General features: G+C 38.0%; 1 protein-coding gene across 1 annotated transcript in view; it reads right to left on the bottom strand.

Moving 5' to 3' along the window:
* Window positions 1–6355: 6355 nt before the first annotated feature.
* Window positions 6356–14305, bottom strand: part of CCDC40 (coiled-coil domain containing 40) — an 83120-nt gene continuing 75170 nt past the window's right edge. Inside the window, exons 15-20 of the mRNA XM_053706417.1 lie at window positions 14083–14252; window positions 13907–13998; window positions 11849–11969; window positions 11556–11744; window positions 6899–7057; window positions 6356–6792 (exon numbers count right to left, since the gene is read on the bottom strand). Coding sequence (XP_053562392.1) covers window positions 6529–6792; window positions 6899–7057; window positions 11556–11744; window positions 11849–11969; window positions 13907–13998; window positions 14083–14252 — 995 coding nt within the window. The 3' untranslated portion in view covers window positions 6356–6528. The remainder of the gene's footprint in view (window positions 6793–6898; window positions 7058–11555; window positions 11745–11848; window positions 11970–13906; window positions 13999–14082; window positions 14253–14305) is intronic.

Here is a 14305-nt window from a genome sequence, read left to right as displayed (position 1 = left end):
AGAACTTGACAAGCGTTTAGAAGCTTTGTCTTTCTGACTTCTGTCAGGAAGATCTTTATTTCTAAAGAATCTATTATTGTTCCCAAAAAGGGAACTCTTGTTGACGGAGACAGGGAACTCTTTTCTACGTTCACCTTCCACCCGTGAGATCTGAGAAAGGCTAGAACAATGTCTTGTATGGGCCTTTGCTTTGGAAAGAGACGACGCTTGGGTTAGAATGTCGTCTAGATAAGGTGCTATAGCAATGCCCCTCGGTCTTAATACCGCTAGAAGGGACCCTAGCACCTTTGTGAAAATTCTGGGAGCAGTGGCTAAACCGAATGGAAGAGCCACGAACTGTCTTTCCAGGAAGGCGAACCTCAGGAACTAATGGAGATCTTTGTGGATAGGAATATGCAGGTACGCATCCTTTAAATCCACGGTAGTCATGAATTGACCCTCCTGGATTGTTGGAAAAATCTTCCTTGTTCCGTTATTGGAACTGGGTGTATCACTCCCATCTTTACTATGTCTCCTACGCAGTGTAAGAATGCCTGTCTCTTCATCTGGTCTGAAGATAAGCGAGACATGTGGAACCTTCCCTTTGGAGGAAGTTCCTTGAATTCTAGAAGATATCCCTGAGAGACTATTCTAGTGTCCAGGAATCCGGAACATCTCTTGCCCAAGCCTGAGCAAAGAGAGAGAGTCTGCCCCCTACTAGATCCGATCCCGGATCGGGGCTACCCCTTCATGCTGTCTTGGTAGCAGCAGCAGGCTTTTTGGCCTGTTTACCCTAGTTCCAACCTTGCAATGGTTTCCATGCTGGTTAAGGTTGGGAAGTGTTGCCTTCTTGTCTGGAGGCCGCAGAGTTAGGAATTGGTCCGTTCCTGAAATTGCGAAAGGAACGAAAATTAGATTTGTTCTTAGCCTTAAAAGGCCTATCTTGTGGGAGGGCATGTCCCTTTCCACCAGTAATGTCTGAAATAATCTCTTTCAATTCCAGCCCGAATAGGGTCTTACCCTTGAAAGGAATATTAAGCAATTTGTTCTTGAACGACACATTCGCCGACCAGGATTTTAGCCAAAGCGCTCTGCGCGCCACTATAGCAAACCCTGAATTTTTCGCCGCTAACTTAGCTAATTGAAAAGCGGCATCCAAAAGAAATGAATTAACCGACTTAAGTGCGTGAATTCTGTCCATGACTTCATCATATGGAGTCTCCCTTTGAAGCAAATTTTCCAGTTCCTCGAACCAAAATACGCTGCGATAGTGACAGGAATAATGCACAAGATTGGTTGAAGAAGGAAGCCCTGCTGAATAAATTCTTTTTTAACAGTCCTTCTAATCTTTTATCCATAGGATCTTTGAAAACGCAACTGTCCTCAATAGGAATAGTTGTGCGCTTAGCTAACACTGAAACCGCCCCCTCAACCTTAGGAACCGTCTGCCATGTGCCCTTTCTAGGGTCGACAATGGGGAACATTTACTTAAATATAGGACGTAGAACAAAAGTTATGCCTGGCTTTTCCCACTCCTTAGTCACTATGTCCGCCACCCACTTGGGTATCGGAAAGGCATCAGCGTGCACTGGAACCTCTAAGAATTTGTCCATCTTGCACAATTTCTCTGGAATTACCAGAGAGTCACAATCATGTAGAGTAGTTAGGACCTCCTTAAGCAGGGCGCGGAGGTGTTCTAACTTAAATTTAAAAATCACTATATCAGTGTCTGCCTGCTGAGAAACTTTTCCTGAATCAGAAACTTCCCCTTCAGACAGGCCCTCCCTCACTGCTATACTCAGATTGATGTGAGGGAACAACTGATAAATTGTCCTCAGCGCTAACCTGCTCATCTTCTGTATTTAAAAACTGAGCAATCACGCTTTCTAGAATAGGATGGCAGTTTGGATAATAGATTTGCTATAGAATTATCCATCACTGCAGTTAATTGCTGCATAGTAACCAGCATTGGCGCACTAGATGTACTAGGTATCGCCTGCGTGGGCAAAACTGGTGTTGACACAGAAGGAGAGGATGATAAACTATCCCCACTACCTTCACATGAAGAATCATCCTGGGCAATCTTATTAAATGTGACAGTACCGTCCTTACTTTGTTTGGACGCTATGACACAATTTGCACAAAACATTAATAGGGGGAACCACCTTGGCTTTCATACATACAGAGCATAAGCTATCTGAAGGTACAGACATGTTAGACAGAATATGGCAGGCTAATAATGCAATAAAAACGTTTTTAAAGAAAAGCGTTACTGTCTCTTTAAATAATAAACAAGCACACTTTATTTCTGAAAGTTTGAAAAACTTTGAAGGCAATGTGCCTTGAAAGTATTGCACACCAAGTTTCAAGACTTTAACCCTTAAAATGAGCAAACCGGAGCTATTTGTTCAAATAAACAATTTTATCACACAACAATCACTGCCACAGCCTTGCTGCGGCTTTTTACCTTCCCTTAAAGTGATTCAGCACAGAAATAAACCTTCCTGAGTCCGTTTTCTTTACCCACAGGACCCTCAAATGAAGCTGCATGCACTGCCAAGGAAATAAACTGCGCAATTGAGGCGCGAAAACGGGGCCTCCTCCATCTGCATTACCAGAGTGAAGGGGCCTTTCTGACTAAAGTAGTAGACTAACTAGATGCCAGGCGAAAAAAACGTTCCCAAAAGTGCTTTTATAACACAAAAAACCACTCTAAATGTCCAATAAATCTGATATAAACCAATCGATTTAGCCCACAATAGTGTCAACCAGTATAGAGCCCATTTATAAGCCTTAATCTGTTATGAATCTAAGAAAATGGCTTACCGATCCCCTAAGGGAAAAACTGACAGTCTTCTATCATTAACATGTCTTGTTAGAAATATGACTAATCGTACCTGAAGCAGATAAGTCTGCAAACTGTTCCCCCCAACTGAAGTTCTCTGGGCTCAACAGTCCTGCGTGGGAACAGCAATTGATTTTAGTTACTGCTGCTAAAATCATACTCCTCTTTTAACAGAAATCTTCTTCATTTTCTGTTGTAGAGTAAATAGTACAAACCGGCACTATTTTAAAATAACAAACTCTTGATAGAAGAAATAAAAAACTACAACTCACACCACAAACTCCTCACCATCCCCGTGGAGATGCTACTTGTTCAGAGCGGCAAGGAGAATGACTGGGGGGCGGAGCCAGAGGGGGGGCTATATGGACAGCTCTTGCTGTGTGCTCTCCTTGCCATTTCCTGTAGGGGAGGAGAATATCCCACAAGTAAGGATGAAACCGTGGACCGGACACACCAATGTTGGAGAAATGTAATCTATTTATTTGAATACCTGCATTATTTATTTGCTCAGATAATCATGTATCTATAAGCCCTGACATAAATAAAAGTGCATTGCTGCTTCCGGGCTATCTAGGTATGCTTTTCAATGAATGATATCAAGAGAACAAAGCATATTAAAAATAGAAGTAAATTGGCATTTTTTTTTTTATTGTATGCTCTATCTCAAGCATGAAGTTTACTTTTCACTTTACTGTCCCTTTAATCCTATTAGTATTTTGTCTAAACTAAGCGGTCCTGGAAATATGCTAATTTCTGTGGTAGTCTCCCATATATTAGACAAATATATTTACATACAAAATTAAAGGGCCACTCAAGTCCAAATAAAGTTTTATGATTCGGATAGAGGATGCAGTTTTAAGACATGCAATTTACTTCCATTATCAAATTTCTGGGGAACAAGATCTTACTGAGCATGTGCATGTACTGAGCATGTGCACAAGCTCAAAGGGTATACGTATACAAGTCTGTGATTGGCTGGTGTCTGTCACATGATGCAGGGGGTCGGAAAATATGAGAAAAAATACATTTGTCAGAAAAAAATCCACTGCTTATTTGAAATTCAGAGAAGGGTTTAAATCATTGTCTTATTATTATATACTTATTTATTATGCAGTTTTACTGCATTGAGTGGTTCTAATGTATATTTTATGATGAAGTACTTTGGTTAGTACAATTTATAGTATAGCTGCTTTCACAGCTTCTTACATGGAGTCCCTAATGTCATCATTCTAGGACCCTTCCATAGAATGATGACATTAGGGACATGTCAGCCACGTATTCTGTGGGGTGAGTCTTGTATCTGCATTACAAAGATTGTACTGGATTGACTTTCAAATAACGGATATCTGCTTATGATTTCATGCATGTGTTAAGTAATTGTGGCAATTCTACCTCAATTTAGCCGCCTCAATGTTTGAGCTTACATCGGCTATAATTGCCCAGACATGTGATTTCTGTATTGCATCCAGTGTAAGTGAACTGATGGAACTATGCTATTAATGCATATATGTACACAGAACTTGGCTTCACTTTAACACAGCGTGTGGCCTGTTTTAACACATATACAGTATGCCTTGCTGCTCGAACTTGCATTTATTTGTATTGCACTTTTTACCTAGCAGCATATACATGTTGCGTACATTGTATCTGTCAGTTTGCATCTTTAAATTATATATGTTGCGATATTTGTTTTGTATTTCATTACATTCTGTTCAGTAAGGATAGATCCCTTTTCTCTTCCACACTAGCGTATACCATTGTAAGATTGCAGTTTGGGCTAGTGTTTGGCAGGGTGTTGCTGGCTGGATTGTATATGTATGAAATATTCCGGCACTGTATGACATAGATCCAATATTTTGAACCTACCCAAGCATTATTCCCCTATTGGCGGAGCTTGTGAGCCCTTTATATGAATATACGGCAACGCTTATGTAAACTTTTGGTACTGGACCATTCGTTTTCATTCTGTCCTGGTGTTTTTCTTTTCTTTTTTATTTTGCTAATATTTCTGTGTAAATTGTGCATCAGAGGAGTTTGATATTTCCTTCATTGAGACTTACCATAACATTACAATTCGCTATGATTTTTCAGTAAAAAATAAATATGGTTGTTTAAAAGATGTGCTGAATTCCCTGTCTTTATTTTTGGGCATAAATTACTGTGTGCCCATATATCTCAGCATCTGTCTGAGGTTTAATATTTTGTTTAAGGGTCTGCAACAGTTATTACTTATTGATTGTTGATTGAGTTTATTCTAGCCTTCCTTGCCTCTGCTTTGCTTGAATATTAGCTGTTTTACTAATACACAAAGGTGACCCTGTCATGGTTAGAACCAGTGACCATGAGGTTACATCATTACGGCATCAAGTATGTCAGCCAACAGAAGCATGTTTGTGGCTATTGTTATACAATCGTTAATAGATTTTCTTCCCATCAGGAAAAATATAATTTCCTTTAAAATATTACATCACACGCTTCTATGTTTTGCTGTATGTTAACTGAAAAGAAACATTTTATTAAGTATTATACCAGTTTTGATTTTATTGTTTTATCCAAGTTTTGTAGTTCTCAGAAAATTTTAAATAGAGCAATTATAAAATACATTTAAAATTCTGGACTTTTAAATTTTGTTAAAATAAAAAATATATAAAAATATCACAATGTAGAATACTGGAAATAAGTTCATATTGATGAGCAAGCCATTGGAGTTTTGTAAGAAGAAAGGACAATATAGGACATTTGTAGTCATTTTATTTTAGACCTTTTATTGCTGTGTCTAACTTAAAGGGATACTAAACCCAATTTTTTACTTTCATGATTCGAATAGAGCATGCAATTTTAAAGGGACATTAAACACTTTGAGATGGTAATATAAAATGATAAATTGTATATAATAAAACAACTCTGCAATATACTTTCATTATTTATTTTGTCCTCTTTGCCTGTAATTCCATTCTGAAATTGTGAGCTTTTCAGTTCCTGTTAGAAATGGAAGTGCAGAACGCTGTTAAATCCAGCACAACCATTGGCTGCACACTCTAGTGACCTATTTATAACTGACTCTAATTGGCCACAGCAGAGAAGGTAACACAAGTTACAACATGGCAGCTCCCATTGTTTTATAGACACTAAAACTTTACACTTATTTTGTCACTTTTTAAACAACTAATGAAACTTTAAAAAATACATCTACATGTTAGTCATGGACTAATCTTTTCTTTGAATGCATAATTCTATCTAGCATGTATTTAGTGTTTAATGTCCCTTTAAGGAAGTTTCTAATTTACTCCTATTATCAAATTTTCTTCTCTTGGTATCTTTATTTGAAAACGCAGGAATGAAAGCTTAGGAGCCGGTCCATTTTTGGTTCAGAAACCCTGGATAGCACTTGCTGATTGATGGTTACATTTAGCCACCAATCAGCAAGCGGTACCCAGGTGCTGAACTTAAAATGGGTCGGCTCCTAAGCTTTCACTCCTGCTTTTTCAAATAAGGATACCAAGAGAACCAAGAAAAATTGATAATAGGAGTAAAGTAGAAAGTTGCTTAAAATTGCATGCTCTATCCAAATCATGAAAGAAAAAATGTGGGTTTAGTATCCTTTTATGGTTTAATCACTGACACACTATGGTTCCATTTTAATATGATAACAAAGCATCTGCTATTGAAAGAGAAGACTATGAGGTAGAGACTGTTGTTATTTATCATGGCGTCCTTTCAGACATGGCTTCCTGAGAGCCCAATCGCACCTCCAAGGCTAGACTGACATTGCGCAGGATGCTCTGATATTGCGGATAGTCTTGCTGGATCTGATGTACTATGGTGCTGACTGCATGCATACGGGTCTCTTGTTTCTGCTGCTCCAATTCCAGAGATCGAGGTGTACTACACATGGGTGTGTATTTTCCATCCTTCACAGCCTGCAGGTGCTTCATCCGTGTCTGATAGGCCACAATCTCGGATAAGTTCTAATGTAACGTACAAAAGGGTATTCACCCAATTAATCACAAGATTAACAACAAAATGAATCACAAAACATGGTCTGATCTATGATGGGAAGGAATATTTAGTTACCTGCCGCTTCTTCTCCTGAAGGCGCTCAATTTCAGTCTCCATTGAATTGGAATCAAGTTTTAAGGTAGAGATGTTTTGCTGTTTTTCTTCGATTTCTTCACCTAGTTCATGCTGAGTTTTCTGTAGGTCAGTTACAATATTTGTGCATTCTTCTGCGTTCTGTCAGTAGGAAAAACAGAGCAGTGAGCTTTCACCTTTACTCAGACATTACCCTCAATATAGCTTTAAAGACAATTGCTTCAATAGATCAGATAAAAAATAAACATCTAGGGCCAATTAATTAAAATTTGCCAGCATATAATGAAATATTGAAGAGACCCTTCCATGGGCACACCTCAATCAATTCTCTAAAAGAGGGGGTGAGAGGCGAGCTGCCTGCCATAGAAGGTAATGAAGCTCTCTCTAATGCATATTCTTGCACTGGAGTGAATGTGACAAGGAGCACTCAGAACTAACAACAACAAACAAATTACTATTTTTTTAGTGTACTTTACCTTGCATTTGCTTCTAGTTTCTTATACATATCTTTGTCTTTCAGTGCAACAAGTGCATTATGTATTTTGATACAAACTTGCCAGATATCATTTGCTGGGATAAAGGAATGAGACCTACAGGTGCAAGCCTTTTTTTACAATACAAAAATCAAGTATACTATGCATTTCATACTTTAACCCCTTAATGACCAAGGACGTACGCCACACGTCCTCAAAAAAAATACAGTTAATGACCGAGGACGTGTGGCGTACGTCCTTGGTCTGGAAAGCAGCTGGAAGCGATCCTGCTCGCTTCCAGCTGCTTTCCGGTTATTGCAGTGCACGGGGGGCGGTGGGCGGGCGCGTGCATGGGGCGGGAGCGGGAGGGAACCGCTACACTACAGAAAAATAAAGCTGTCAAAAGTAAAAAATTAAAACTTTTGATAGCTGTAAATTAAAAGCTAAGGGATCTGGAAGGGGTGGGGGGTTGATCTTGGGGGGGGGGGGGAAGCTACACTACAGAAAAGGGCATTTTTGTTTTAAAAAAAGGCACATTTTTTTACTAAACTGGGTACTGGCAGACAGCTGCCAGTACCCAAGATGGCACCCATTAAGGCAGAGGGGGAGGGTTAGAGAGCTGTTTGGTGGGGGATCAGTGAGGCTGGGGGCTAAGGGGGGATCCTACACAGCAGCATATGTAAATATGCTAAAAAAAAAACACAAAAAAAGCCCAAATATAGCTTTTATTTTAGTACTGGCAGAGTTTCTGCCAGTACTTAAGATGACGGGGACAATTGTGGGGTGGGGGAGGGAAGAGAGCTGTTTGGGAGGGATCAGGGGGTCTCATGTTACAGGTGGGAGGCTGAGCTCTACACTAAAGCTAAAATTAACCCTGCAAGCTCCCTACAAGCTACATAATTAACCCCTTCACTGCTAGCCATAATACATGTGTGAAATGCAGCGGCATTTGGCGGCCTTCTAATTACCAAAAAGCAACGCCAAAGCCATATATGTCTGCTATTTCTGAACAAAGGGGATCCCAGAGAAGCATTAACAACCATTTGTGCCATAATTGCACAAGATATTTGTAAATGATTTCAGTGAGAAACCTAAAATTGTGAAAAACGTTTTTTTTAATTTGATCGCATTTGGCGGTGAAATGGTGGCATGAAATATACCAAAATTGGCCTAGATCAATACTTGGGGTTGTCTACTACACTACACTAAAGCTAAAATTATCCCTAAAAGCTCCCTACATGCTCCATAATTAACCCCTTCACTGCTGGGCATAATACACGTGTAGTGCGCAGTGGCATTTAGCAGCCTTCTAATTACTAAAAAGCAACGCCAAAGCCATATATGTCTGCTATTTCTGAACAAAGGGGATCCCAGAGAAGAATTTACGCCATAATTGCACAAGCTGTTTGTAAATAATTTCAGTGAGAAACCAAAAGTTTGTGAAAAAATTAGTAAAAAAGTGAACGATTTTTTGTATTTAATCGCATTTGGCGGTGAAATGGTGGCATGAAATATACCAAAATGGGCCTAGATGAATACTTTGGGATGTCTACTAAAAAAAAATATATACATGTCAATGGATATTCAGAGATTCCTGAAAGATATCAGTGTTCTAATGTAACTAGCGCTAATTTTGAAAAATAATGGTTTGGAAATAGCAAAGTGCTACTTGTATTTATGGCCCTATAACTTACAAAAAAAGCAAAGAACATGTAAACATTGGGTATTTCTAAACTCAGGACAAAATTTAGAAACTATTTAGCACGGGTGTTTTTTGGTGGTTGTAGATGTGTAACAGATTTTGGGGGTCATAGTTAGAAAAAGTGTGTTTTTTTCAATTTTTTCCTCATATTTTATCATTTTTTTTTATAGTAAATTATAAGATATGATAAAAATAATGGTATCTTTAGAAAGTCCATTTAATGGCGAGAAAAACGGTATATAATATGTGTGGGTACAGTAAATGAGTAAGAAGAAAATTACAGCTAAACACAAACACCGCAAAAATGTAAAAATAGCCTTGGTCCCAAACGGACAGAAAATGGAAAAGTGTTGTGGTCATTAAGGGGTTAATGTACAATTTTAACTTTGTAATTTGAAAATTCAATAGTATTCCCCTATGTACTTTTTACAATGTATAGTACATTTGTATTTTGATGCCTATTTTAATATAAATTTGTTTTAAAGTAATTCTTATTCAGGTTAACCTCATCCATACAGTTTGAACAGGTCAGTAGATACAATCAGCACTTCTAGAACATCGATTGGAAAAGCAAGAATATAAAGAAGATCTGTCCGTGTACAAATAAAAAAGGAAAATGAAAAATCACCATATTGTGTATAAACGCATCTCAGATAAAAATGCTTGCCATTACCAATCTATAATCAAATATTAGCTAGATCTACTAGATCTAAGCTCTATATAGTAGCTTAACAAGTCTACAAGGAGAACAAAGAAAAAGGGTAGGAAAACAGAACCTCAAGTTTTTACATTTATTTTTTAGCACAAGGAAATCGCAACATAGTACAAACATCACATAAAGCGACATATAAGTATAGTCTAGATTAGAATATACCACATGCTAGATAAATTTTGATATCCTTAACAAATAATATTCAACAATGTGTTAAATAACAGTTAAAGTGGCCGACTTATCGATGACCGAAAGGCCCTAATTGCCCTGTTTTCGCGCAAGCCTTCAGGCTCGCCAGAAACAGGACTTAAGAAGCAGAGGTCTTAAGGCTCATACGCCTCCTCTGAGGCTGCGGACATCAATCCGGCCGATCGTGTACGATTGGGTTGATTGACACCCTCTGCTAGCGGCCGATTGGCCGCAAATCTGCAGGGGGCAGCATTGCACAAGCAGTTCATCAGAACTGCTTGTGCAATATTAAATGTCGACAACGTATGCTGTTGGCATTCAGCGATGTCTGGCGGGCATGATTCGCTACAGCGGATCATGTCTACCAGACACTGATAAATTGGCCCCAAAGGATCTAACTTTATAGCACATATCATAGTATGATCAGACATACAAGATGTTTTAATCAGTAATGAATTAAGTAATATAAATAGTATCCTAAGGTAAAAAGAAACAAGGATCACTCACTTCTCAATAACAAATATAAATGACTAAGTTCAACAAGGAAAGCTAACGATCATTTAGCGATGTAGCATAAAACTATCTTCAGTTCATCAGTAAGAAGCAACATACGTGATAGGAGTTACTGCACAATTTTAGGGAAAATAAAGGCCATATAAAATAAATGGATATACAGCATCACTCATGTTTGTGGAAAGAAAGAAAGAAAGAAAGAAAGAAAGAAAGAAAGAAAGAAAGAAAGAAAGAAAGAAAGAAAGAAAGAAAGAAAGAAAGAAAGAAAGAAAGAAAGAAAGAAAGAAAGAAAGAAAGAAAGAAAGAAAGAAAGAAAGAAAGAAAGAAAGAAAGAAAGAAAGAAAGAAAGAAAGAATATTATGGGGGAGTATGAAACCAAGGGCAGTGTTTGGTTAAACTATAGAAGGGTACATAGATTCCCTAAATTAGTCCATCTCCAAACTAGGTGAGAGCTGACTACATTATTATTTCTCTTAAGGAAATCTCAGATATTTAAGTCCACAGAGAGTATCTAGAGTGTCCTACTTTGCCTAAATAGGTTCTATGGTCGTCTACTGAACCACACATCCCATATATCCCAATAGCTATCCATCTTATCTTGTTTTCTGTAAACATATCTCTCCATAGTAGCAAGATATTCTATTAGGTCACCTGGATAGCGCTTGCTGATTGTTGGCTAAATGTAGCCACCAATCAGCAAGGGCAACCTAGGATCTGAACCAAAAATGGGCCAGCTCCTATGCTTACAGTCTTGCTTTTTTAAAATAAAGATACCAAGAGAACGAAAACATTTTTATAATAGGAGTAAATTAGAAAGTTGCTTAAAATTTCATGCTTTATCTGAATCACAAAAGAAAAAAATTGGGTTTAGTATCCCTTTAATACTGTAATGTATGTCTCTGCTTCATGTACAGAAATGTAGGATACTCCCTTTAGTGAGATACAGTGCTATCAAAGTAAAATTTGCCTTTAGAGAAGAGAGGAGAACTTTAGAGAATCGGATACTTAGTTGCTCCTTGAGCTTAGGATTACATAGAGCAAACCACTCACTTTTTGTGTTTCTTTTATCTTTTTCCTCAATTCCTGCAGCTTCCCACGGAATTCATTAGTAGTTAGATGGTTTCTGTCTTTCTCAGCCAGGCCCTGTCCACGTGTTGTTATGGTCTCCCTGCGAGACACCACTGCCTCCATTTCACGGATCATTTTTTCCTGCTGCTTAATCAGCTGTGCATGTCTGACCTGATTATAAATCAAAGAAATGTCACATGCTATTAAATGAACCCCACTTATCGCTGCAGCTGGGCAGACAGGATGGATGCTTAGGGCTGTCCCTTTTTACAGACCTGCATACGGTGGATTTCAGACTTCATTGCTCGGATTTCTCCCTGACCAGCCTCCGAGTCCACTGCGTTTCTCATCTCTTTGGCTAACTGGATCTTCTTCTCCCACAACATGATCTGATATCTGCCAAAATGTGAAAGAACAGTCTGTACTGTATGTGATATCTTCATAATCTCCACCAGTATGGCATGATCAGTAATCTTGCTAATTTAAAACACTGCAGTCCTTCTTGATGTACTTGATGGAAACAGTGTTTGCACAATATACAATGTGGTTAAATGCATTCCTGCAATACTGCTGCCATATAGTGTTCCAAACACGTGCACGCCCATGAGTCTACCTACCTGTTTCTCAAAAAATGGTACAAAATAATTACGTTTTTTTTTTAATTGTACACTCTATCTAAATAAAAAAAATGTTGGGTTTCCTGATCTGGTGGAAATGCTGAAGAAAACCAGAGATCAAGTGGACCAGTGGTACAACCAACGTGTAATGAAATGCTGCAACCTGGAGGATTTTCAAAGAATTCAAAACTGTTAGAACCAATATGAAAATGTTTCTATCTGACAAAACGTTAAAGGGACATGAAACCCAAAATTATTTCATGATTCAGATAGAGAATACAATTTTAAACAACTTTCCAATTTACTTCTAATATATAATTTGCTTCATTCACTTGGTATCCTTTGTTGAAGTAGTAGCAATGCACTATTGGGAGGTAGCTGAATGCACTGGGTGAGCCAATGACATGAGGCAAATTTGTACAGCCACCTTTTCAATAAAGGATATTACGAGAACAAAACAAGGTAGATAAAAAAAAAGTAAATTGGAAAGTTGTTTAAACTCTGTGATATCTGAATCAGGAAAGATAATTTTGTGTTTTCTATCCCTTTAAAGGGACAGTAAAGTCAAAATTAAACTTTCATGATTCAGATAGAGCATGCAATTTTAAACAACTTTCCAATTTACTTCTGTTATCAAATTTGCTTTGTTCTCTTGGTATCTTTTATTGAAGAGTAAAACTAGGTAGGCACATAAGAGCTCAGGAGTGTGCACGTGTCTTTAGTACTCTATGTCAACAGTGTTTTGCAACATTGTTTGTAGCTTTGTTATACAATGTCACAAAACACTGCTGCCATAGAGTACTAATAACACGTGCACACTCCTGAGCTCTTATGAACCTACCTAGTTTTACTTTACTCTTCAATAAAAGATACCAAGAGGACAAAGCAAATTTGATAACAGAAGTAAATTGGAAAGTTGTTTAAAATTGCATGCTCTATCTGAATCATGAAGGTATAATTTTGACTTTACTGTCCCTTTAAGGAAAAGCTTTTTAAATGTAAGTTAATAGTACAGTATCGGTTTTTACTTCCTACCAATGCTCTTTGGCTGATACTAATGCGCATTTGTGGACAGGTTTAAATGCTCATAGTACCTTCCAGCCAATAAGCATTATTAGGAAGAACCTATAAGCCAGTAAGCATTAGGGTATCTGCCTGTAAGCATTGGCAGGAAGAACACAACTGATGCTGCTGTATTAAATTCAATTTAAATTTAATGTTTTATCAGGAAAAAAATAAATAAAATAATGCATCTAGATGCCAGAATATATTGTCCCTGTTTTGTTTATACTGAAGTCAATTTACAAGGGCATTATCTGCTTTTTACTAACACAGAATAACAGTGGACAGGAGAAAACACTATATCCTGCAGTTATAATACTTTATAGTTGCTACTCACTTAAAGGGATATGAAACCTATTTTTGTTTATTTAATGATTCAGATAGAGCTTGCAATTTTAAGCAACTTTCTCATTTACTTCTTTTATCTTGGTATCTTTATTTGAAAAAAGCAGAAATGTAAGCTTAGGAGCCGGCCCATTGTTGGTTCAGCACCCTGGGCACCACTTGCTTATTGGTGGTTACATTAATGATACCAAGAGAACAAAGAAAATGTGATAATAGGAGTAAATTGCTTAACATTGCCTGCTCTATCTGAACCATGAAAGAAAAAAATGTGGGTTTAATATCCCTTTAATACAAAAACAGGCGACTTACTCTGCCTCTACAAGACTATGGAGGAGTCTCTCCTTCTCCTCTTGGATGTTTCCCAGGAACTGCTGCATTCCAATTGACTCCCGCTCTGCCTCCTAAAACAAAGAAATAGACGTGTTACTCTGTGACGTAGCCGGAACTTGCGACATAACGCCGGTGTCGGTACTTCTGGGACTCACCCTAAGAGAGTGCATGAACTCGCTCTCCATTAGCTGGTTGTGCTGTTCCAGTTGTTCTTTGGAGCTGATGTTTTTGCTCAGCAGAATATTCAGCCGCAACATGTCATTTTTCAGGTTCCTCATGTGATACTCAATATCCTTTTGCTCTTTCTTCTCCTGCTCAATCTCATCTGAAGGGAACAGACAAGAATCAACTCCTCAATCAATTTCTAAAACAGGACGT

This window comes from Bombina bombina, chromosome 1, assembly GCF_027579735.1.
Source record: "Bombina bombina isolate aBomBom1 chromosome 1, aBomBom1.pri, whole genome shotgun sequence".
Taxonomy (NCBI): Eukaryota; Metazoa; Chordata; class Amphibia; order Anura; family Bombinatoridae; genus Bombina; species Bombina bombina.
This window is presented reverse-complemented; position numbering and strand designations above follow the sequence as displayed.